Genomic DNA, 25,638 nt, shown 5'->3' with positions numbered 1-25,638 from the left:
CATGATGACCAATGTGGCCAACATGACAAGGGATCTGTTAAGTCATATCCTGCCTATGAACAGGGGAACCAGTTTGGGATATCATAGTGAGATTGGGTATCAAAAGTTTTAGTGATGGTATATGATGTATACACTACCATGTTATACACAATGATAGTGTCCACCTAAGGATTGGTGAATAGAGCTGTGGATTAGTCAAATGAGGAGCTAATATTGGTGGATTCATATTCATCTGTTTTAGAATATTCAGATACTGGATTGGATATCGGATGTTCTATTAAACATAGAACAGCAGAAAAGTGCAAATTAATGACTGTCAGGATGAAGTAATACTCACAGTATTATTTTGTATTTATAATTAAGACAAATATAATTACTACCACCTGTTCCCACACTTCTCGTATATGAAACTTATTTCCTAAAAGAGTGCATAATTTTTATGGGGAAGAGTTCTCTGTGCAGTTGTGCATGCACGGGACCAACAGGAATGCACACAGAAGCATCAACAAAGGATATTTCCGCCTTTCCTAGGGACGAGGTGATCATTTCTCCCCTCAGTGTGCCACACTCTCCTGCAGAAACCATTTCACCAATTTTCTTTAAGGACGTCATTTTCTTTCACATGTAAAGCAGAGAATTCTCCTCAGTCCCCCCTTTTAAAAAAATTTCATAATTCCAACAAATTAAAAATGTTTGTTTGATATGACTCAAATTCTTTCTATACTTTTGTCCTGGTATGTATGTTGACATATCGTATCAAATATTTGGTAGGTCGCATCCTAAATAATTAAAGTGAATATAGATAATATCTAATTGGTCAATAGTTAGGCATCACCATTATTTTTCTCTTTTTGCTCTTCCTCAGCTTTGTTGCTTCTATATAATGTTTTTTATTTATTGAGAAGGAAAGCGTGAAACAGCCGAGGAGTCCAGATTACACAAGTCCTGGATCCAAGGAATAGAGTTTGGCCAAACCATCTCGCACGCACAAGATAGGACCCTTTGGGATAAGGAGTCAGCCAAGCTTGTATATAATGTTCTTCTGCTACAGAAATCCAGACCACTTTTAAGATTGGCAAATTTTACATAAATATATAATCTCAGGATTTTAAAAATCGGGATTAGATCAGCTGGATCCTGCCAAGCCCAATCCCGATTCTGGTCGATCCCATTTCAAAATCTTGAGGTAGGGCAATCTTGAGTCGATTCTTATTAATTCCCCGCAGATACTATGGTCGGAACGATCCGGATCCCAATTCCAGGTTTTAAAACCCCTATCTAGGCTTCAGTTCTACTCCCTTTAATTGATCCTATTAAATATCTTTTTTTTTTTTTTTGGGTAAATGATCCTATTAAATATCATCTAGGAAAAATATTGCCACTTCCAGTCTATGGACAGAATCAAACTGTAACAGATCTATATTTGGATTCACATCTAGCCAGTAATCTAGAAAAAGGAAAACCGCTAAAGACTGAATAGAAGAGGCAGTTTCCTTCCACCATCATGGTGAACAACGAATCCCCTTGCCATGAGTTTGGGTTCCTAGGGGTGGGTATCGGGAACAGTGGAAAGACATTATCGACTTTGTACAATAAGTGGCTAAGGGGAATGCCAATACCACCAGAAATTGTAAAATGGGGACTACAAGTCCAGATATTGATACTGACCTTCCCAACCTAACAAAGAATTAGTACTTTTACTCACATGGAAGATTTGAGAAGTTGATCATTCAAAAGAAGTTGAAAGGCCATGTACAAAATTACATTCAGATAAAAATTCAAATCAGAGTGCGAACTGCTAACGATTGTTCTATATGCATGCAAGAACAATATTTCTGGTCAAGCCCTAAACTGAAACTTTAACACTCCAATAATGGCCATGCTTGATGGTATCCCATTCAACCACAGAATCCATGACTTGTCTGTAGCTTTAGAATAACATAACTACTATGTGCTTCTCAAGTAATGTGAGGCAAGACAGCTACAATGTCAATGCAAAATCCGCAAAAAAAAGGTTTTTGGCAGAATCAAAAAGATAAAAAAGAAATAAAATAATAATAATAAAACGAGAAATAAGACAGCCCTTACAGCTAAAGGACTAATTCGAGAACGGCACCTTGCATTGCCTTCAGCAGTAGCAAGGTAGCATACATCTCATTTCTTCAATAACTAATCACAACTCGAGCAATCTGCAAATATATACAATTTAGGCTTGCATGTTCACATGTTGAATTTCTGGGGTACAGCATCGAAGTCATCAAAATCAAATCTGGGCCGCTCCCTCCCAGCCTAACACCAAGCATTTTTTGATCAGCAAATTAACAATCATATTATAAAAGTTAACCCAACAGGTGTGGAAGCCACAGATCAACCATGAAACACACCTTTGCCAAATAGATAGGATCACATGAGATAAATTCATCCACAGTGTTCAGTTTCTTCGACAATGCAATCATTCTACAAACAAGTTACATAATTAGATTCCTTCAACTGAACTTCAGCTTCTATACATATTTTCTTAGTTACCCATTTGGTCAAGGTTCGATGAAAAGATTCTCTAGGGTGGGATTCATCCCATGATGGGTCTTTTTTGTATGTGTGTGTGTGGGGGGGGGGGGGGGGGAGAGGAGTCTACTCCAACTCAGACTGTCCAATGAATACCTATTATTTCTTATTCATAAGAAAGGATCCATGAATTTAGAATATTAACTTAGGGAAAAATGTTCTCTGCACTGGGGGTGCAGAGTGCACCCAGACACATGGGGTGGTGGGCGAAATGACCATCCCCCCACCCCCCTGAATGACTGAAATGGTCACTCAGTCCCGCCCCATGTGTCTGGGCGCAGCCTGCACCCCCGTGCACTCCCAGAGAGAGAACATCGTGCCATTAACTTAATATTTCACAAATGACATACCTTTGCATTGATAAGTCAATTTGCTCAATTATCTCACATGTCTTGTACTGCTCAGGATCTTCGTGAAAGATGACCATTCCATCCTTCTGATTGATTGTAGCAAATTTCTCTCCATCTTGAATCTTTAAAAAGGGGAAAAACTATCTATATTAGATGGAAAAGCTTCAGAATAAACAGCAGCCAGCATGCAGAGGGAAATGTTTATAATTGAAACAAAAGTAGAGGCTACCATTTGAAGCACATGCATCTCTGCTTCCTTAGGAGTACTCAATTGCACCGTATTGGCAATATCTTGGAGTGAAAGAGTCAAGTATGTCTGGGTCAATCTCTGGATGTTTCGCTTGTATAGAGAAGATACAACTTGCTTTACTAATCCAAGGTTGTTGTCCTGAAACAAAAGTTCAAAGGCTTCAGACAGAGAGGAATAATAAGGCCAAACCTCTGGCTGTTCGTCTCAAGACAGTTTTCATGTGTTGAAGGCACAAAAAGAAGAATAAAGGGGGGAAGTCGTAGAAGGCTCACTGATTCAAACTTCTCCCTGTTTGTCTCAAAACAGCTCTCTAATTCTACAATCTTCCCAGTGCTATAACTATTTGCCAAATCAACATAAGGCTGCAAAAGGAATAGCATAATTTGTGTCATGCGTATTTAGAAAAAAACGTGGACACAACACCATCAAAATATGTGCACACAAAAAACTGAACATATACAACCAGAGAAAAAGGCACACCAACCAATTATCAAATTCCTCCTTTCTAGTTTTTATCACCCAATCATTCAACCAAAAATCCTCCATCTATTCCAATTTCCACATTTCATAAAACCCTAATTTCCTATTTCTTGCTTCGTATTAATCTTTTGGGAAGTAGTTTTCTGTCCAGGAGTGTGGCCTATGCCAGCACTCCCATGTGTCTATCTCTACAACAACAACAACAAACTCAGCCTTATCCCAACTTAATGGGGTCGGCTACATGGATCCAAACAAGACAAAGTAGGGATGGGTCTATCTCTCTCCTCAAAACAAGGGGGCATAGGTGTCTTTTCATATGGGAAGGAGAGAGAGAGACTCATGGGAGTGTGGCCACACTCCCGGACAGGCCACACTCCCGGACAGAGTTCTTTTTCCCTAATCTTTTATTTGTTTACATCATATAAAATTTCCTAGTTTTTGAAAACCTTATCTCAATCCTAAATACTAATCCAAAAGTATCTTGCCTTAAATTGTTCTATATCAATTTGGTAAGCAAGCCACATTTGACCCCATCGATTCGGTATTGAGCCAGAATTGTCCAACATCAATTTGATAATTGAAGTGATATTTTGTCCTAATGTTTTTCACTATGTCGCAGCTTCTGTGCATCTACATAGCTAATGAGCCAGGAATGGTAACTATGTTACATTAAAGTGGAAAAACTTATATAGGAAGATCCATTGTGATGCAGCCTCGTTGGAAGCTACGGATCGGGACAGTCAAGAACACACTCTACCGGTGTGTACACAGGTAACATGAACATAAGAACAAAAGAAATCGCAAGGGGAAAGCTACAGTTCTTCTAGACTGTAGCAAGTGAAACTCTACGGTTTCAAGGGGTTTAACGTGACTCTTCAAGGACACGGGAAAGGAAAATTGCAACTCTTTAAGGATGCAACGTAACTTTCCAAGGTTACGGAGTAGAACACTTCGAGGTTCCAAATACTCAACTGAGTAAACTTTCATCAATCCATTGTTCCAACAAGCTACATTTAAATAGAAAAAAAAAACCCTAAATCTCAAGCTTACTAAAGATAATCTAACAACTGAGTTTGAAATGTGAAACAAAGGAAAGAAAGCACAAGGTAACCCTAATAGAGATGGGATCCTTGGCACATTATTGTCATTAAAATCAGCTTAGAAGAAGTTCACCAAAAAATGGCTCAAGAGAAGAACCCCCAAAACTGTGAGCTACACTTCCGCATCATGGCAAGGATTTTGTGATCAAGTCCCTTTAGTGATGACATTCCCTTAGTGCTCCAAGTCAACACTCTTTTTTTCCAAATATGTTTTTTTTTTTTGTAAAGATTTTTTCCAAATATGTTCAAGGCTGATTGATAGCCAATAGCAATGACCAAATGTGTTGGGGGCTTTCCATCTTTTTTTTTTTTGTGTGGTTAAAAGGGGCTTTCCATCTTGAGAACCAAGTATTTAAAGCAAGGGAAGGGGGCTCAAAAACCGTGCAAGGTGGCTGGTCTTCATGAAAATTAACCCCAAGTAGGGATGCTGTCCATGTTGGGCTTCATACCAAAATTATGACAAGAGGGAGATCTCCCAAATTATGGACCCATGTGACTGCTAGGATTGGGTTATCCTCCAAATCAACATTTTACATATATAAACCTTATTAAAATTTAAAATAGAAAATGTTGATCTCCATATGGTATATACGCTGCTATAATTTCCAGAATTAAGACTTGCCTAATATAGATCATCACCCAATTAGGAAATAAGTCCGTAGAAGCTTCCGCTCTTCACTTCTAAGTGACCTTTACCAAAAGGTAACTTCCTCTTCATGGCCGAACCAATATTACCATAATAGGAACCACGTCCAATTAGGAAAGTACATCTCCCATATTGAACTAGACTTTCTACAATGAGAGATGGTTGTTCCCAAAAATCCAGATTTGTGGCAATCTTTCCAAAATACCAAAATTTCCAGATTTCCTGTTATTTGGAAAGTTCCAGATTTGTGGGGCTGCTCTAGGACCTTCTAGAATACTGAGTCACATGATGTTGACATGTGGGGAATCTTCAAGAAACTCAATCTCACATGGACAAGGGAAATTGCTGATGTGGCAACACATCAATGAGCTGAATCCTCATTGAGCTCGGTTTGGGCTTCATGGGCAAGGATGTTGAGTTCGGTTTGGCTAATTCTTGAGGATGCAGGTCTGGCCTGCATCACATTGATGGTCAGCACAATGATAAATTCTATAATTTGTGGGAAGATTAATTACATCATGGGATCAGATACTTGGTTTGACAGACAGGGCACAGAATTAGGAAACGAGAGGCCTGGTAACAAATTCAATGAATCTACGAACTAAGAATGAATGCTACTCTAGACAGCAAGCAATCAAAGAAAAATATACTTCAATAATGGATTGATGTCAATAAGCAACTTCAAGACCTAATGCTCCATTTGGAAGGATGAAGAATGTGGTAATGCAAAAGTCAAACCAAAAGCAAAATGGAAACACTCAAATAAATTCCAACAATAATTATGTAAATTAACACAAAACTTCCTAAGCTTTTGGAAAACATACGGCAAAGGGAATTTTACGTCATTTTTCAGCTACTGTCTAAAATATCACTACTTTCTGTCATGCAATTGGTCTTTACTTCTTAAGAATTTTTGCCTTATAACCCTTTACATCCAACCAGATGGAGCCTAAAAGAAACGGCACTAATGTCAGCTACAGTTGATGATCTTTCTTATTGAAAAAAAGTTCAGATTTTTCTTTCTTTTTTCTTTTTTTCTTTTTTTTTCTGTGGGGGGAGGCGAGGCTAGGGATTTGAGACCCTCTTAGATGAACCAAGAGTTAACAGACAACAGCTTGGTAACACAAGTTCTTAATTGTATTAGGCCTCGACAATCTGGTACCAGTTCAATGTGTATATGTCTGACCAAAGCAACCTAATCCCAACTACTTGGGGTTGGCTACATGAATTTAGTACTTCTCCTATGGGAAGAAGATTTTTGTGACTGCCAAGGCCCCACAGAAGAGCAGCAAGAGCACTGTACAAGTCCTAAGGGACACCACTAATCCCTTGATCACGCTAAAATGATTTTTTTTTGTTTGGGGGGGAGAGACATGAAGCTGCGGTCTTATTTCTCCCAAAATACCCTATATGAGATTGTAGAGGTGGTTGGGAAATCCTACCACCTAAATTTTTGCTTGATAATGGATGCGAGTCTAGTCAATTTCAATGCTATTTTGGGTTGATTTTATAATGACAGAGTTAATGATTTTCTGATTTGGAGTTTTCGTAAGTTTACTTTTTTTTATGAATGATAGTCTTTATTCTCAATTTTCTTCAGGCCTTACTCTCAGAGAGTCGAAATTTTATCAATCTCCTTAATTTTGCTATTGAAGAGGCTTCAAATTATCAATATAATAAACAATAGATCTTGCAATCTAGACATGATTTGGGAGCATAGTTGTCAAGGCGTCACTTAGGTGACTGCCTTGGCATCCACTATCCAGGCGCCTTGACAACTAGTGTCACCTTGGTCGCCTAGGCAGGCGTTTCGGTTGACTTGGTCCTCAGTTGAAATATCAACTTATGTTATCATACATAAGGCGTTCCATAGCTGCTCCAATGTTTTTTCTTTCTCTTCTCAATTACACAAATTGGATAATTTATAACAAGATACTTTTTTTTTAAGGTGAATAAAAATTCATTACCAAAGAGAGAAAAAATTACAGGGCCCCCGAAGGGAAGCAACAAAACAAAGAATCAGAAGTCAAAACCTCAGTTATGAGTGGCAGGAGCAACAAGAGAGACAGGGGAGAGAACCCAGGAGACAACAACGAGCTTGTTCCTTGGGGTGTCAGGACAAGAAGAGGGAGGAGCTGGCGATAATTTCGCCTTAATTTCAAAAGAAATGGAATCCTAAATCGGCTGATAAGACCTAGAGTTGGAGGTCCATTTCCTGATATTACACTCCATCCATATATGATTGAGATTGCATATAACAAGATACTTAAGGTAGTGAAATCACAATCCTGAGTTGAGTACCCAACCAGATTGTGATATTGCAATGGCAGTCCCATAAAATGGAAAACAGACAGTTGAAAATCCTTCTGTTCATGCACGTGCGCAATCATTCGAAAAAAGGTTAAACTTGGTTGGCAGATTAGATTTCAACTATTATAGCTAACTCCTGTGCTACTATAGATTTTGAACTCCAATTAGTCATGGGAAATAAATCAAAGAGATAAAGGACCAATGTAAGTCCCAGCAGTTTGGACTCTTGAAGACTCAACAAGCCTTAGAAAAAGCGAAAAACAGCACCCAAGACCATGCAACTTATACCCTTAAGTTTGGCATTTCGTTTACCACAAGGAGCATAGCATTATTTACGCCAGGGAACATAGAAGGAAGCGTTGAGCCCATCATTCAAGATAAAACAATAACAAAAGAATGTGACACATCCAAAACTCGCCAAGGAACTGCAATAATTGTCTTCCCTCTTAATTATAACAAAATATCATCTTTGCAGGTCATGTAACAAAATGGATACAAGTTCTGAACAGGATACCAAAGATATAAAATAAAATGGAACCAGAAGCAACAGTCTTCAGATAACTACCTGAGAGAAGTTCTTCAGATTCCTTTGAGCCACTGAAGAAGTGTACTTGGGGAAACTAGTAGTAGAATACTGTCACAGAAGTAGTATATCTCAATAAAGGCGATCATTTTCAATCAAAGACAAAAGAAAATATTATAATAGAAAACAATGAACTGTTTGTGTAACATCAAGAACTGTCTAGACTAAGTACTTGTAACAATGACCAAGCAAAATAATAATAACGGTAGAGATAAATAAAAAAAATTTGGAATTCCTCTAAGATCACTTGCCCCTTAGGTAAATCTGATAAGTTGTAAAAAATATAGTAATGTTTTCAATAAAGCAGAACTTAAAAAAATAAGCATCAGATTGAAAATAGACCACAACGCCTCACCAACATATGTGATATGTTCGTACTAATTTCAAACCTGGATTCTTAATTCTTTTCAGACCTTCATCGCTATCAAACCTAAAGAATTACCCTCCAGTTAAAGTAAATTTTTAAGGTCCTACATGAAAATTTGCAGATCACAATAATTGAGAAACTGCTCCATTTCTCCAAAATCCTTATATAATGACTCAATTCCAATTCCCAGAAGAAGATGAATGAAAGAAGAATCAAGATAACCTGCCCATTATGGATGAGTGAGACCAAGATGTACTTTTTGTATGCTTCAACAGCTATAGCATTTGTGGTTGACATAGGAGCAGTAACAACCTATTTGAATAAAGATGAACAATTGAGTAGGTCAAATAGTTAACTGGTATTATCATTATAGAAATCATCAAATGATAAGAAATTGAGCAGTAGGTCTTCTACATACATTGAGTAAAAGCTCCCTAGCTTTGCGGAAAAGCTTCTGTCCTATGCATATCATCCCCCTATTATGATTTATAAATATTAAATATTGTAGACATCATATGTCAGTCACATGTTTTTATACACCTACTCTAAACCAAAACATAAAAAACAAAGTATGATCAACGACAAAAATGGGCAAGAAATGGAACTGGTAGTATTAACAGAAGGGCTATGGCATTATCCAATAGAACAAAGGACTGATAATATGCTTGTGAATTTAAAAGAGAATAATTAGCTTCTCATGAAAGAACACTAGTATAGAATGTTAAAAGTTTATAAGCCAGGTAACTAACCCATAATAGCAGTAAAGAAAGAAATCCTTTGGCTGATCCACCTCAAAGATATCCTCTTCCAAAACACATAGACCGGTTTTGTAGCACTTCGCCAGTAAGCAAAGTTGAAGAAAATCAGGATGCAAAGCAGTTAACTGTTCAGAAGAAGGTTGCAGCTTTCTGACAGCTGTTCGCAAAGGACCTACACCCTGTATTGGTGCTTGAAGCAACAAAACTTGGTCCTTGAACCTCTTGCACACAGATGTAACTTCAGAGACAACAAAGCAAATCCAACATCAGTTAACGAAGGTGAGTAGTCAATCTTTAATGAATATACTTCCCTCAAACTTAGGGTTACATACATTTATCAGGTGCCAACCGTATCTGTTCTGCCAAGCAAGAATTGATGAAGTTCGCAATGGAAACAGTAAGCTCACTAGCTTGCTCTGTCTGGATCGGAGCAGAAGTATATGCTTCCCTACGAAACAAAATCAGAGGAGGTCAGCTCAATCATGTACCTAAACCCAACAGATATACTAACAATTAACACTTAATGTGAATAGAGAGCTCTTCATAGCTTTTCCTTTTCTTTCACTACACATGATTCTCTTTCCTTCCTAAAACCTGATGCCATTACATGCATGAAGCAAAGGTAATGCCATGAAAGTAACAAACCCTAATACAAAAGCGTTAATGCTCGCCATAATACAAGACCCTAAGTTTCCGAAGCAACCCAAAAGAGGTAGAAAACTACAAAACAAAAATCAAATAGCAGTTCAAAGAAAAGAGGTACATGGAAATCCCTTTAAGTTTCCTCCAAAAATTTCATCACAATTAGGTCGACTACTTCGTTACATGATCAATGTGTCGATATCGATTTCGGACCCGAATATGAAACACGAACAACATGAAAATCATCAAACAGAGCCCATTATATCCCCTGGGAAAGGAGAAAGTGAAGATTGAGAGATGTGGAGAGCGAGAAGGAGAAAACAAACATACACACACACATTTACTTACAATATGTAGAGATAGCCGAGAGAATGCTTGGAAGGGTCAAGCTGCTCCAAAAAAGGGGCTAATCGAGATGCCTGAGATTGGAGAGATTCTTCGGCCTGTTTTAAGAGGTTGTGAAGATGAGAAATATCATCTACGCTACTCGAGAGCACTTGAATGTGCGCTACCAGAGCTTCGATGGATTCCATGTGAGAGACTCAATTACTCTCTCTCTCTCTCTCTCTCGCTCGACTCTTCTCAAGTCTCAAAACTCAACCCTTGAAACCCAAATGCCTATAAATAACTCTCGCGAGTCGCAGGTCCGCAACCTTGAAAGCAACCGAGGACTGAGGATGGATGGGTTTTATCACTCGGCGTGGTTCGGCTTGACTCGACTGTAGATCCAGTTCAACCGTTCAACCAATTTATAATTATTTTCCTGTGCCCAGGCACAGCCGCGCGCGAAATGACTAGTGCATCCTCCTGAAAAAGATGAAAAGGATCAGGGGTGTGCCGATCATTTTGCACACAGTTGTGTCTGGGTGCAGGTATTCGTGCTGCAACACCAATTAGTTTTCCTTTTTCCTTAGTTTTAGTGAAAAAGAAACTTTGTCTAGGAACGTGGCCTACGCCAGCACTCCCCTAAGTCTATCTCTCTCTTCTCATATAAAAAGACATTTTTGTCCCCTTGTTTTGAGAAGGAGAGAGATAGATACATGGGAGTTCCCGAACAGAGAACTACTCCCTTATTTTTATTTTAGTATTTTGATTCAAGTACAAATGATGTTTTTTATGTTTTTTTGTCACTTTAAAGAGCGGTTTCCATGTATGACTGCATAAGGTGGGGAGGGGTTATGATGCATTAAGTAAAGGGCATTTGATCATTGTGACTCCTTATTGTGAGAGGGGGGGCCGACAGTGCAAGTGTGCATGAAACTTTGCCCATATTTTTAAAGAAAAAACAAAATTTTCTTTTACCCAAATTCCTTTTCAACTGGGTGATGTGATCATGTAATTGGACTATTGAACTATTATACTTCCACCTTCATTGAGGAAGTCAAAACCACGCCTTTAAAACATGTACATCTAAACAGTAACATTTTTCCCAAATTTCATGCGACTTCATTTGGATGCAAGGAAAATAAAAAGAGAAGTGAAATAAAATCAATACAAAAATGGTTTTTTTGTTATCAATACTTCACATGATTTTGTAACTAATCATGTGAAACTAACTCCAAAACATTTCAAATTTAATTATTAAATTTTATTTGGCAACAATTCCCTTTGATATGAAGAGTAAAATAAATATTACATCTAAAAAGTATAACTATGAAATAGCATAAGAGTTTTTGGTAGGTTACATAATCATGATTACTAAAATTTCCCTTCCCTTTTCTGAACAGATTTCACTTCCCTTCCCTACATTTTACTGGCAAGTGGCAACCAGACGGAGCCTGCAGTTTACAGCCTTCACTAATTATGCAAATTGCAAAGCCCATTACAACACCGATGAAGATCATAAAATATGGATTATGAGAACATGTCTGCAAAATACGAGCTTTCAACAAAGTCAATATTGTGCAATAATCATCACAGTGACATAAAGTCATTCAGATAGAAATGCTGTTTGGAATCCCACGACCAGTTACTCCGGGGCCTGATGAGGGAAGCAGCAGTTCGTATGCAGGAACACCAGCACCATTTCTATTCCTCAGACGAAAATCCTTATTCCTCCCATTTATTATCTCCTCGATTTCCTCCATCCTAGCAGAGAACTTTTTGAACAGACTTAGAATTTGGGGGTCATTGATCCAGTGAAAATACAGAGGATGCTGCTGACCCAAGTACTCTTCATCTGGGGAATGTGTTGACAGAGTATCTTGAACAGCCATCACCTTTGTGGCCTGAAGTTGGGTTGGCAGAGAGGATAGGAAAATGAACTCAGGGTGATAGAGGAATTTCTCATAGTCGGGATCACCTTCATGAGGGATAAGTTTCCTCATAAGGGTAGGACGGTTGGGCACATATCCTCCAAAAGGGTACTGACCAAAATTTATGGCTGCATGCTGTCCTGAAGCAGTCCAAATCATTATGGTTATTATGCCAGATAAGTCATCCTTCATGTTCAGTTTAGGCCACCATGGTTCATTCCGCTTGTCATAGTGACCTTCGTTCTTTATCTCACTCCACCACGCTTGAAGCTCAACATCTTTAGAGACACTACTGGGATCAGAATAGAAATGAGCCACGTATTCTTCTACCCATTCTTTTATCGCTGACCATACGAGCAGCCCATCCGCAGCATATGGATAGTCGTCAATCACAAGTCTCACACCACAAGGCATTGAAGGATCCTCAACTGCCATGCCCCTGAAATTACAGCAGAAAGCATCATATTTGGATTTTAATGTAATGCAGTACACACAGGAGAAGTAATAAGAACATCCAAGTGTGCATTAGGTACACTGCCAGGGCACAGAATATGAGGAGGTCAATATGGGTTTTATACTTTTCTTAGTTTGACGTTTTCATTTTTATGTGATGATGTATCTGGAGAAAGAGTTCAGATATTGATTCTTACTGAGAAATGCAAGACAATAAGATCAGCACAGGAGGATAAGAACAACCCATTCTCACTCCACAACATTACACATCAGACACATCCAACGAGGGTTGAAACTTTTTAGTCAACAGGACCACTTCCAACATTCAACATGGCAACACACCAACCCTAATAGATGATAAGAAACACATACAGTATTCTATTCCTCCTTTTTTGACTGATGGGATCTTTTTATTCTTAATCCCACTTCAATATTTTTGTTAAGTTTTGTTATAGTTTGGGGTGGGGGACAAAAATATAAAATATGTAACTATGGAAGAGTAGAAGCAACAAATTGAAATACCAGGTTTAAAATTGAATAAGCTAAGACGACAATAGATATGCATAGAAGGCCTTACCTCTGAAGCAAGTCTGCTGGTAAGGCCTCCATGTCAAACCTCCACATACTCTTGTATGCCGCTGAGCTCAGCTCCAGGGCATACTTTCCTGGGCTGAAGCAAGCTTCAATAATTCCCCCACCATTGATCAAACTCTGCCGTGCCAGAGCATTTATTTCTAGCGTGTAACGCATATAAGGGTGCAGCAACTTGTAAATAGGGTGCATCACACTAAGATGCCTATGAGTAGCAATGATATAAGGCTCCATGCACGCATGAGTCCTCAACCTGAAGAATTCCAAACATGAAACCATTAGTTTGAGGATTTAAGCAAACTATACTAGAAACATCTATATACTGACTTAGTTATGGTCTTAGTCATCTCACCAGTGGTTCACTAGTTGATGAATGCCAGCATCATTTGAAGAGACGTGGGCTTTGGCCAGCTTCCATGTCCAGTGGGTTGTAGCATCATGTACATGAGTGTAAACACGCTTGCCCTGGGGTTCAGAAGGTGTTGTAGGCAGTGAAAGTTCAATAGCAACCGGCCTCATAAAGCCTTCATTTGTGTAGAAGAAAACAGTCCTTGAGGCATAGGCTTTCCTCCCAGGCAAGGAGTTCATCTTCTTTATAAAAGGCAAAAGCATATCGTGGTAATCAAGTATAAAAAGTCTCCTGTTCTCGATTGCCTACATTTTGAATCACCAGAAAGGTAACATTTAAGAATAATGAAGTATATAGGAAACGTATTGTTAATGACATTTTTTTTTATATAATGCTGATATGGATCCACAAGTGGATATTTCAACTGAGGGGCCTCTAAACGCTCAGGGATCCAGGTTAATTGAGATGGATCAAGAAAACCACCTAACTGATAACCAACCATTTGGTGGCATAATGCTGTTCTCTACAAGTGAGCATCTCATCTTAACTGGGACAGCTGCAAGGCTTAAGCTCAAGGGTGCCATTTCACCTTGCTTATTTCCTGCAAATGGCCTAGGCAATCCCTACAATTTTTGTCCCTTGATTTAGTGAGGGTAATTGCACCCTGGATGACCTTCACATAAAGTGTAGTATTATGGTCCATTTTGATCCTTCAGAGGAAGATTGAACCCCAACCATGTGCAGACATTGTACTCGTAAAAAGCTCACTCTATTCCGTGAGGGCCTTTATCACGCAAATGCCTCTGCTGGTGGCTTTCTCAACCCATGATTCTCTTTGGGCTAATCAGCTACCACACCCTACCACTGATGCCCTAGATGTGGTCACAGTCCAAGGCATTTCAATGATGGGTGCATCACCCACTACACCAGGCTGCTGACTTGTGACTTGCTAGCTGGTGTGGGTTTCTGGTCAATTTGTAATTCAGAATGGGGACCCCAAAGGCAGTATTCATGCCATATAGATACTTTGTTAGCATGTCTGCCTAGGGGCATGTCCTACAATCTGCTGTCAACACATATAAACATGCTTCTGTACATAGTATACCTCCTCAATGCTCATTCCACGCAGTTCTGGTTCTAGAAGTTTTCTTGTTAATGCTGACTCAGGTGGGCCATAAACTGCTGGATCTAATTTACTGACAATTGGAAATTCCTGCAAATCCTACCCAAATTTAGGATTCTCAAATGACAAAGGTGGAGGCAGAATCTTTAAATAATCACAATAGACAGAAGACAGAAACATGTTTTCAATAGTACCGTCAATCTTTCAATGTTTACTGGATTGACCCCGGCCAATGTCTGGCGTGCAAACTCATTGTCACGCAACCATGAAAATCTATCTCCTGTGAAACAAAAATTAAATAAGGGTCCAGACAGAACTTGCAATCTCCAAACATAAAAGATGATTAGAAAATTAGAAGAGTTAGGCTTTTTTTGGTGGGGAAAGGTCCTCAGAGAGAGAGAGAGAGAGAGGACAACATACTTCGAATTACATGTGGAATCTCATACTTCAACAAACTTTCACCAGCACTGATGACCTTTTTCACTAACATGGGCAGCAAAAGATTCTCAAGGAGTTCTTTCTGATCTTCATGTTTCAAAAGGACACCATCACTGTATAACTTGTCAATATCAGAGAAGCACTTGAAGGGGATGTCCGAGCTTGACAAAGTAGCTGCAAGGGATGGTATCAGATTGTGAAACAGAGCTTTCAACCTCCCGGCAGAAAAAGTTGCTTCCTTAATCTCCTCAAAAGTCTCATCACGAGGAACATACAGTGGATTGGGCTTTTCTATTCTGTGCTCAGAATATGGATCTGTTTCAAGCACAGAAATGTAATTGGTTGAGATGTAAACATGGAAAACTAACAGGAATGAATATTGCTATTGTATAAAAACTATACCGGAGTTTGTTGGAGGTCGGCCAGTGCGACAGCGTCTAGGATAAGGCCTCTCCTCCCCTCCAAAAACTGGCCTAGCAAGATCATCATCCTTGTCTGGATTACCCACGTCATTGTAAGGAGCATAATCATATATTCTTTCAAATGGCTTCCTCTCTCCCTTTCCGTTTCCCCGTTTGCTCAGTAAGTCTTCACGTCGAAGATCCTTGAGTCCTACTGGTGTTTGTGAGGGTAAGTAGGCCTGTTAAGGGCAAGGAGGGGATAGTGAGATAAATTGAAAAATTTGTATCAAACAAGTCCAGTAAATTTTTTCCCTATAGGCCCAGCCAGCATTCATTGAGAATTATGGCCGAATAGAATCAAAAGGTAACACATTTCTCACTTGATTTCTGAAGATAATTCTGCTTTCAGGATTATCTTTCCGTGGGTGGATCCACGAATTCGCAGGGAAGAAGATTGGGCCGTCACTACAACCATGTATCACAATCTCCATCAAGAAGAACTCCTTCCCATGAAGATTTGTGATCAGAACAGCCCCAGGACAGCCGAAATCAGATGGTACAGTGAAATTGGCAGTGTATTCAACGATGTTTGAATTGTTTGATGGCTTTGGTAACCAACCCCTTACAGCAGATTCCACACTCTTTCCTGATTTGGTAACTGAAAACACATAAAATAAGTCACCTTGTAAGACTAAAAAATAAAAAAGAAAAAAAAATAGAAACAAGAAAAATTAGCTCTGAAAGAAGGTGTGCATGAATGCACACACACACATGGTTCCCATCCATAGTTCTGTTTCCAGAGGGCCAGCCCCCTGATGGGAAAGCCAAAGAAAAAAATCCCCAAAACAAAAAAAACCAAATGAAAAGAACCATAGAAAACACATGCAAGAAACAAGGAACGTACGGGGTTAAAAAAAGAAGAAAAAAAAAAAACCATATCACATTATACATTAAGGAAGAAGGGTGGTGAAGACCAACAACTAAAGAAAAGTCAGCAAGCAAATAAAAATAGAAAAATAAACAAATACCAATTACCCATACCCCTCCACTCCACCCTCCTTTCCTTAAGAAAAAAGAAGCCCAATTTTCAACAGTAATGTAGCCATCCTTGAAGCTAACCCAACCCAAGCCTGAATTTCAATTAGTGTTCTAGTTGGAACTGAACCCAATAACTTTACCAATTAAAATACCATTTCATCCAATAAGCCAAGTTCTGATGATCCTTTTCAGCAAATGTTTGTAAACAATCTAAAAGTAAGCATGTCTATTACAGTAAAAACACACTTGCTTATTGAGGCCCACTGGTAGAGGTGATTTTTGTTCAATGGCTACCCAACTCATCAAAGAATTTCACCTCTGCTTTTGCATGGAATCTGATTAGATCCAAAGCTCCTAAAGTTTCTTGGTGCAAGCTAGTCTGGTTTAGCTCAAATATTTCTAGCCCTATCACCGTTTGGAGAGCTTTGACTTCTTCCCTTCCTACTCAATATTTTCTTTTCAAAAGAAAGATGTCAATCTCCAATTGTTTCCTTTGCTGGAACTCTCAAGAAAATGTGGTTCACCTCCTCTTCTCTTATTTTTTCTCAGTATCTGTTTGGAAAGGTGTCCTCAATAAGTGTTGGCCCCATCATAGAAATATAATTCCCTTTCAAAGAGAATGGAAGTGGATCTTGAAAAATTTTAGTGGCAAATTGACCTGTGATTACATTGGTAAGCTTGCCTCACACAAAGAAATAAAAGAAGGACCTCCTCGCCTCATACTATTGAGCAAATTTGGGAAGCCATTTCTTTTGAGGTTCGAAACAGGCTTCTTTCCATTCGTATTGCGAGTCCAAACACTCCAAGGAATAGACATCTTGCCTCTTCTTGGGATCTCACCCTTATTTCTTCCCCACCCCTGCATTTTGATGTATCATCCTTTTCAATTGTTGTTTCTCCCTAGCCCCAGCATTTGCTGTATCCTCCTTTTGTTATTTGTTTTCACCCCCTCCCTGGTCTTTTCATGTATCATCCTTTTGATATTTGTTTCTCCCTCCCCTGGTTTTCCTGTATCATCCTTCAGTTTGTTTTGTTTTAGTTGGTTGGAGATCCCCCTGTGATTAGCCTCCTTGGCTTTGGCACTGTATTCTGCTCTTTTCTTTAATTTAATTTTCCATTCACCCAAAAAAAAAAAAAAAAAAACACACTTGCGAGCATATATATGTTATACTGTAGCACAGATATCTAATACACACACCCATAGATAGTCTTGGTGTATATGATGTAGTATAAATATCTAATACACACACTCATATATAGTCTTGGGTTCAGATTCGGTCAGTTCACCCCTAAAAGTCAACCAACAGCCCTTCTATTTTCCTTTTGTGTCAAACCAACTAATCTTGTAGGATCTGAAGAACGGGAGTTATAACATAACACACAATCTCCTCTGCAGAGTCCGGTGTGAGATTTTTCCCCCAAACTTCCCTTCATGATAATCAGAGATTGATCAACTCAATGTCGTCCTCAAAGACAGCAGTAGTTTTTTCTTCTTTTTTTCACTCACTAGTCATAAGATAAAACACAATCCCCTCTTTTTCGCTTCATTTTCTTCTGCACCCAGTACCTCTTTGCATAGCAAAATATCATATACAAAATTTAGAGAAACTTGATGAAGTCCATGTTGTCCAAATTAAGACCAGGTTGTTTACATATAAATAACTTCCCAAGAACCATGTCCCGGGGTTGAAAGAAAGAAAGAAATATCATCACATTTTTTGTTAAGTAAATCTCTTAGAGAAAGAACAGAATATCAAAGCACTGCTGCATAGCGCTCGGCTCTAACTAAGTGATAAATTAGTTATGCTGTCAATAAAGTCGCAAATATTACTGTCTGACCTGTATTTGCTTCTCCTAAAGGTTTGTCAATTAACAATCATATTTTACCAGGTCCAAAGTAGCAGAGGATTGCGGCTCACTCAGGTACTGGTACATAATCTGAATCTAATGGTTGGACAAACAATGTGGTAGAAAACATTTGGTTCCAGTATCTCCCGAGAGAAAGCATCAGTTAGACTTGTGTGATATAATGTAACCATTATAAGCATGACAGCTAACCCCGTCTTCTATGCAAGAGCTAAACACCGCGGGGTTGCACTTCATTCAGGACAAAAGCTGCTTGCTAAGATCTCCAAGTTCAGTTCATTTAAACTAATTATTAGATTGCCAATATCTTCCTCATTACTGGGCAGATAAGCCCTCAGGGAAGAGGTTACGATCTCTGGTACCAACAACGGGCAAATGAGCACAGTCCTCCACAGTGTGTTATTAGAATATTTTCCCAGGAGGGGTGTTCTTCTATGGCTGAAGCTTAGGGGGAGGAAATGATAAAGATACTCAAACAGAGGAATCATGGTCATCATTAGATAGAATTTCATAGAACCAAATTCTGACCTACTCAAAGAATTACGAAGGAAGGTGAAACATTTCCAGGCCAAATATTTAGGAAAAAAAAAAAAATTTAGAGAATAAAGGGTTAAATATTAAGCATGTCCTGCCAAAGAAGAGAAAGTTAGGGAAGCAACCCAGATCGGAAACAGGTAACAATTTATAGAAATATTAAAAAAAAAAAAAAGAAGAAGAATTCCCTTTGCCAATAAAAGCTCAAATTAATTCAAGAGAAAACAAGGATTGAGGTGAGAGTTCGAGAACAAACCCGGATCAATCTCCTCACTTATCAGCTGAATTGTGATCCCTTGCCCGAGTCCATTGACGAAGGACTGCAATTGACCCTCAAAAATCTCAGGCAGGGACTCTTTCATCTTCTTCCTGATAGTGACCACAGCTTTTACATCTATTACAGAAGACGACAAGGAAGATCTCAGCGACCCATTGCTCTCAGAGCCCACCGTTTGTTGTCTGGTAGTCTCAACATTCTTGTCGCCGCTACTGATCACTGCCCGAATAGGCCTAATTACACTGACCCCAACAACGAAATCAGGTTTCTTTGTAATTCCGTTCTTCCTGCCGCCGGCTACAAGCGCGGAAAGTGACGGCGGTACCGGAGAAGCATTGATCTCAGATTTTAAAAGAGGTGGAGCTCGAGCTTGAGTCACAAACATGTTAAAGTGTAGAGACCCAACTTTAAGAGGCTACAGTGTAAGGAAAATAAGCTCCGATAAGGGAAAAAGAAATGGAGCGAACACTGAAACTTATATTTTTCCTTCCACCACTCTGCTCTGCTATACTGAACAACAACACTGTAGAAGTACAAGAGCAAGAAGTGGAAAAAAAGGATTGAAAAGGGTGGGTGGTTGTGCAAAACCCATCTGGGTTTTCTCCTTCAAAGTGGAATTATTAGAAGAATCGAAAGAGAGGAAGACGGCAGAAATGAAGAAAGAGAGAGAGAGAAAGGAATGGAATGGAGTTAGGACAAATGAACAATCAATCTCTCTTTATTTCTGTTGGTCCCAATTCAGACTTGTCAATTCACCAACTATTGATTGGAGGAGTCTAGACTCAATTGAGAGAGAGAAAACAAGAGTCAACCTTAGAGACAACCTAGCCGAGGCTCTAATGGGGACGACTGATGCAGCGAAGCCGCCCCCAGTTTCCATCATATCCACCAAACCGTCTGTAATATACATTCTCCGATTCCAATTTCCATGGCTATTACAATAGTGTTAGAACGAGATAGATTAAAAGACTTGATCTAATGTGTTCCATTGGTTGTAAAACTTTTGATTCGAATCTGGATCCTCTTCAGCCCGTGAACGCGGTGGCTAGAGTCAGAGGGTTCAGCACTCCAAATCCCGAATTTAGTTCGTCTCCAAGGAACCCAGCACGCCCAAGGTTCTGCCAACCGTTGAACGTACCAAAATATATGCGGTACAGTTTAACCGTTGGATGTCCATTGACAGCACCCTGGGCGCTGAGTTCCTGAAGACGGTCCTGATCCCCAAAACCCCCCAATTGGAACGTGGAAATGACCAAACCACCGCTATTTTTGGAGTGTTTTTACTGGACTGGACCCTCCAGCATGGAGGAAATCCGTTTCCAAATGCAATGCACATAGACAACTCCAACCATGCATGCTGCACTGACTGATGCGTTGGCAAGGAGTTTATTCATCATCTACCCAATCCTTTCAAGCTAAAGTGTTCTAACAGTAACAAGGACAAGAGAAGTCGTCACTTGTCCATCGTCACCTCAAATGGAGGTTTCGCGAAGAAATACACGAGTGGACTTATAATTAAAAATTAATGTGAAAACGGGAGTTTCGTTATAATCGAAGTATAGATCAGTCGTGCAAAACGTGGGAAGTTTTTGGTTTTTTTTTTATTGCAACAAAACGTGAGTAAGTTCAACATACGTAATTCCCTTTTATTTTGTATAGAACGAATATAAGCGTGACACGATGAAATTTCGGAGGGTGGGATCAGGATCCTCAGTATTATTGCCGGGTGTGCAGTGCACATCTTATGGCACAGCAAAAGCCATGTAGTGGTACTACAAAAGATTTCTATCCGTTTGTATGTGTGAACGATTGCACGGCAACTTCTAATTGCTTGAACAATGCTACAAAAAGAGCATATTTAATTTCTAATTCCGCACGTGCACGTATTCACTTCCAAACAATACATTTCTCTATAGCATAGACTTTTCTAGCATAAATTGAATATATTCAAAACCTATTTGTAACCATTTTTCAGACGTACATGACTATTTTCTCAATTCTATTAGGGACTGAGCTTGCCTTTAACCTATGACGAATGATGAATCCCTTTATCATTAGAGCTGTGTTTTCATCGGGGGTGGAAGTTTGATGACACAAGAGTTCAATCACAAAGTCAAATCATTCGTCCTAAAGAATTTCATCATCCTCCATAAGTGAAGGAAACTTTCAGCCACCTATTAGTGTTTACTAGCTCTTTTATGACCCTACCAACCTTTGAATCGCTTACATCTTTTGATCAGTGATTGGTCCATAGGTCATTTTCTATCGAGTGTATGATGAACCTTGATCGGTGCTTAAGGTCAAGAGACCATCCTTGAGTGTGAAACTCAGACAATACCATGTTGTGCAACTAACTCCAAATCTGATTATTAATTTCCATTTCACTTTACATCAAAACACTTGAATCTAAAAATAAAAATAAAAACTACATTTGAAAAGTATAATTAACAAATATGGTAAAGGGTTTAAGTAAATTACACAATCATGATTACAAAAGTTTCCCCTTTTTTTTATTAAACCTACTTCACTTTTCTTTGCTTTCTATTACTTGCAATCGGATGGAACCTAAAAGAAGTATATTTTAGTAAATAATCCAATTCATTTTTGAATGACTCTTATTTTAAAGAAAACAAAGTAAAAAAAAACATGTGCACTACTTCAATAATAGAAAGACAATAAAGTAGAACGTGTCTTTTATATATATATATATAGATATATAGAGAGAGAGAGAGAGAGAGCAACCGATAGATACATTAATAGTGTGAAGAACATGGCGAATTTACATGGTAGTCAACTTGGCGCGGTCCATGTAAATTCACAACCGATGCATACATTAATAGTGTGAAGAACATGGTGAATTTACATGGTAGTCAACTTGGCATGGTCCATATAAATTCACAACCGATACATACATTAATAGTATGAAAAACATGGCGAATTTACATGAGTCAACTTGGCGCGGTCCATCCCATCCAATTTATATGTTGGCATGAAGCCATGCCATGCATGTATAAGAAGGACAATTGGGTAATCTAAGAGTTTAAATTAACTATATAATTTAAAAACACAAACAAAAAATCTTTGAAATTTGAATAGCAATTCATATTTCAAAATTTTCATGCATTTTCTGTTTGAGAAGAAATTTATAATTAAAAGAATTTTCTTATTGAAACCCTTGCAAGATGTCAAATAATTTACAACCTTACTTTTTTTGCTCTTTAACTATGATACATTTTTTTTTTTAAATTAAGAAAAATTCTATCATTTCACATGTATATTAAAAAAATCTGTAAGACAATGACAAGTTTTGATAAGGATATAAGAATTACCCACTTTCTTAATATTTTTGAAAATCTTTTTTTACCTTGATGTTGAAAGCTACGAATAAGGCAAGGGGTAATCAAAATGTGTCAAGTTCTAAATTCATTTACGAAGACGTCATTTAGACCTTACCTATAAATTCATAGTAAAATATTAAATTCAACATATTTTTATCTATATCTCAAGAATATTAAAGAATAAGATGCATTGTTTTGAAGGGGGAAAAAAAATTAGTGATAGGTATGGATAACTGATTTACTTTTAAAAGTTTAATCTGTTATTTTCATATTTTTTAAGCCCACTCACATACGAGTGCGGTTGGGGTGAATCCTTGTATAGTATATATTCTCTCTTTTCTTCCACTTTTCTGTATTTGTCGCACATCTATCTGACACATCGGTTTAAACTTTTCAGCCTCGATGAAAGAAAAAGTGCCATTACAAAGAGCGACAAAAAAACATCTTTAAGAGGGGTGAAAAAGAAGGCCAAGTTAAGTTTTAAATTGTGGAGTCCATGATTCCGATTGGTATCAGAATCAGCTTTTAAGAACCCTAGAATCGGTCATTGATAAAAAAAAACAGAGGAATTTCTTGGATTGGGATCAGTCATGATTGATTCTGATACGAATCGATCGATTCTTAAAACCCTGACGTTAATCCTCTGGGTGCCTCTTGGTTGTTGATGATCATTCTTTCGAAGTCAATGGTTAAGATTACCATAGGTACATAGAATTTAGTGGACAGCACAGTTCTTGAAAAATTTTACCATTATTATAAAAAATAAAAAATAAAAAATAAAAAATAAAAAAATTGCGGGTAGCTCACTAACCATTGAAATAGTTATATAGACACTCAGTTTGATTGCAAAGGAAATAAAAGGGAAATGAAAATTTTAACCTTCAACAAAAATCTTTTGTAATCATTACCCTACATGATTATATCATTAATTCTAAATAAAAATTATCCATTCTATTCCCTAGATATGCCCGTGGATGAGGTTTCATTGAATTTGGTTCTGAAATTTGACATACAAACTATCCATTTTATTCCCAAGATATCCACTAGTCTAAATTGATTCCTTACCGTGAGCTGTATGGGCTATAACTGTTCTATGACAGTACGGCCCATTGAGGACTAAGGGCTCAAAGTGGGTGAACGAGGTCCCCCCCCCCCCCCCCCCCCCCCACCCAAAAAAAAAAGAGAGAAAGAAAACCCATTAAATAGCAAGATTCCAATACAGCATCCTATTGTAGTCAGGTTACTACTATAATTAATAGCCTTATCATCCCTTTCCATAAAAAATACCTAATCTATAAACCCTAAAACGTACAGAGATAGGTTTCCACGCTGATCACTCAATTTCCAACATACATGTCCAGCAATACATGGTTTAACTTTTAAAACGTGATAGTCTCTGAGCAGATAAAAGGTGCATTAGCTTAGATAAACTTTATTCAAGATCAATGTGAGATTTGTGGGGTGGGGTCTAACATCATATATTAGATTATTTGCGATGACTTGCTTGATTTTATTTCCACCCTAGCTGTGCCAAATCATAAAATGATCTTAAGATTGAAGTCATTACCCCAGTCCAGCCTAAAATAGGAAGTAATTCCGAGACAACGGAACTGTTGTGGCTGCACTGCATGTGAGAACCACACCATCTGCTCTTACTGTGTATGTCTCCGGATCCACGTCAATTTGGGGTAGAGCATCATTGAGCTTCATGTCAACTTTGGTGAGTTTCCGCACATTGCTTACTGCTTCCACCCTCTTATTGAGTTCATACAACTTCTCTATTCCAGCATCTTTGGCAGCCTATTATTGTAGATACAAGAAACAGTTACTGTGGATGTTCAAGCATTAGCTTCACAATATTCAGAATACGAAGAAAGAGTTGGGCATGCCTTGCTGACAAAAGCAATGGAGTTTGAGCTTCCAGCCTTGCCAAATGCACCGAACATGGGTCTCATCATCACCTGCAACCACTTTCCCTATTAGTATTCCTGAGGTTTTGACAAAAGCATATGGAACAAAAACAAAACACTAGGGATGACACCGCACAAAATCAGATTGCAGTTCATAGAAAACTTATTGCCATCAATGATGCATGTGTGGCAGGGTCATAATAAGAGCTGCTGTTAAATTTTATGGATCCAAATAATCTGAGCTAATATTAATCTAATCAGATGATCCCAACCAAATAATTTATAGGCTACTTCTAGACATTTCATGGAATTTTGTATTTCCGTACCATCCAAGAGAAGCATAATAGACCGGACGATAATGATCCTGCAACCTGGCTCCCACTGTGGAGGATCTCCCAGGCTGGACCACTGAACTGTAAACTTCTAGCCCCATGCACCATATTTTGGTCACCCTTAGGACTGACAAAAATAGGATGAGAATCTAAATTCTAATTGATAGTCATCATAAATTGATAAGAAAGTTTTTTTTATTAATAAAAGTTTGCCTTATAACTAAAACAAGCTACTCATCTATAAAACTATGCCAAATAGGATAAACTTTACCGGCTCTGGAGTAGGAATGCTTGCATTTGGATCACCCATATTAGCCCATGCAATTGTACCACCTTTAATCACCATTTCTGGTTTGGATCCAAAAAAAGAGGGCTTCCATAGAACAAGATCAGCAAATTTCCCTACCTGCAATGAAGATACCCAAAAAAAATTCATATTCCATACTCTGCTACTAATGTCAAAGAACCATGATGTACAAAATTGTAAAAGTTCAATTCAAACTACCAGGACCGCATTTTGTTGCCTGGCATGAATACATTTCATTTGAAATTCCTGTAGCATTTGGATGCATAAGGTGATACCTTGAAAATGGCTTCCTATATGTCCCACTTAGTTTTTGCCATGCAGAAAGGTGATGTGGCAATTCTAACCACTGGTTAGATAGGGTATGAGCCTGGAACT

At 38.4% G+C, this 25,638-nt stretch overlaps 3 protein-coding genes across 5 annotated transcripts in view; all 3 read right to left on the bottom strand.

Moving 5' to 3' along the window:
* Positions 1-2,060: 2,060 nt before the first annotated feature.
* Positions 2,061-10,638, bottom strand: LOC122655731 (COP9 signalosome complex subunit 3-like). 2 transcript variants are annotated; one of them, XM_043850035.1, is made up of 11 exons: positions 10,400-10,638; positions 9,742-9,857; positions 9,401-9,647; positions 9,070-9,127; positions 8,874-8,963; positions 8,267-8,332; positions 3,438-3,527; positions 3,145-3,303; positions 2,916-3,037; positions 2,385-2,457; positions 2,061-2,289 (listed from the first exon to the last, which is right to left on the bottom strand). In XM_043850035.1, exons 1-11 carry the CDS (start codon positions 10,582-10,584, stop codon positions 2,221-2,223), a joined length of 1,275 nt encoding a protein of 424 aa, XP_043705970.1. In that variant the 5' UTR covers positions 10,585-10,638; the 3' UTR covers positions 2,061-2,220. The 2 variants fall into 2 exon arrangements, with proteins under 2 accessions (XP_043705970.1, XP_043705969.1); XM_043850034.1 differs by having other exon boundaries at positions 8,267-8,335; positions 10,400-10,637.
* Positions 10,639-11,873: 1,235 nt separating this feature from the next.
* Positions 11,874-19,827, bottom strand: LOC122654785 (lipoxygenase 6, chloroplastic). Its single transcript, XM_043849033.1, has 9 exons — positions 19,356-19,827; positions 16,042-16,319; positions 15,663-15,900; positions 15,243-15,575; positions 15,017-15,102; positions 14,805-14,912; positions 13,703-14,004; positions 13,337-13,603; positions 11,874-12,745 (listed from the first exon to the last, which is right to left on the bottom strand). The coding sequence occupies exons 1-9, from the start codon at positions 19,759-19,761 to the stop codon at positions 11,986-11,988; spliced, it is 2,778 nt and encodes a 925-aa protein (XP_043704968.1). The 5' UTR covers positions 19,762-19,827; the 3' UTR covers positions 11,874-11,985.
* A 4,371-nt stretch (positions 19,828-24,198) lies between these two features.
* LOC122653549 (urease-like) overlaps positions 24,199-25,638 on the bottom strand; it is a 52,335-nt gene continuing 50,895 nt past the window's right edge. For both annotated transcript variants that reach the window (XM_043847409.1, XM_043847410.1), the window contains exons 17-19: positions 25,228-25,362; positions 24,604-24,675; positions 24,199-24,514 (exon numbers count right to left, since the gene is read on the bottom strand). In XM_043847409.1, coding sequence (XP_043703344.1) covers positions 24,293-24,514; positions 24,604-24,675; positions 25,228-25,362 — 429 coding nt within the window. In that variant the 3' untranslated portion in view covers positions 24,199-24,292. The remainder of the gene's footprint in view (positions 24,515-24,603; positions 24,676-25,227; positions 25,363-25,638) is intronic.

The sequence above is a fragment of the Telopea speciosissima genome, chromosome 3 (genome assembly GCF_018873765.1).
Source record: "Telopea speciosissima isolate NSW1024214 ecotype Mountain lineage chromosome 3, Tspe_v1, whole genome shotgun sequence".
NCBI classification, from domain to species: Eukaryota; Viridiplantae; Streptophyta; class Magnoliopsida; order Proteales; family Proteaceae; genus Telopea; species Telopea speciosissima.
The sequence above is the reverse complement of the archived record's forward strand: the minus strand, read 5'-3'. Positions and strand labels throughout refer to the sequence as shown.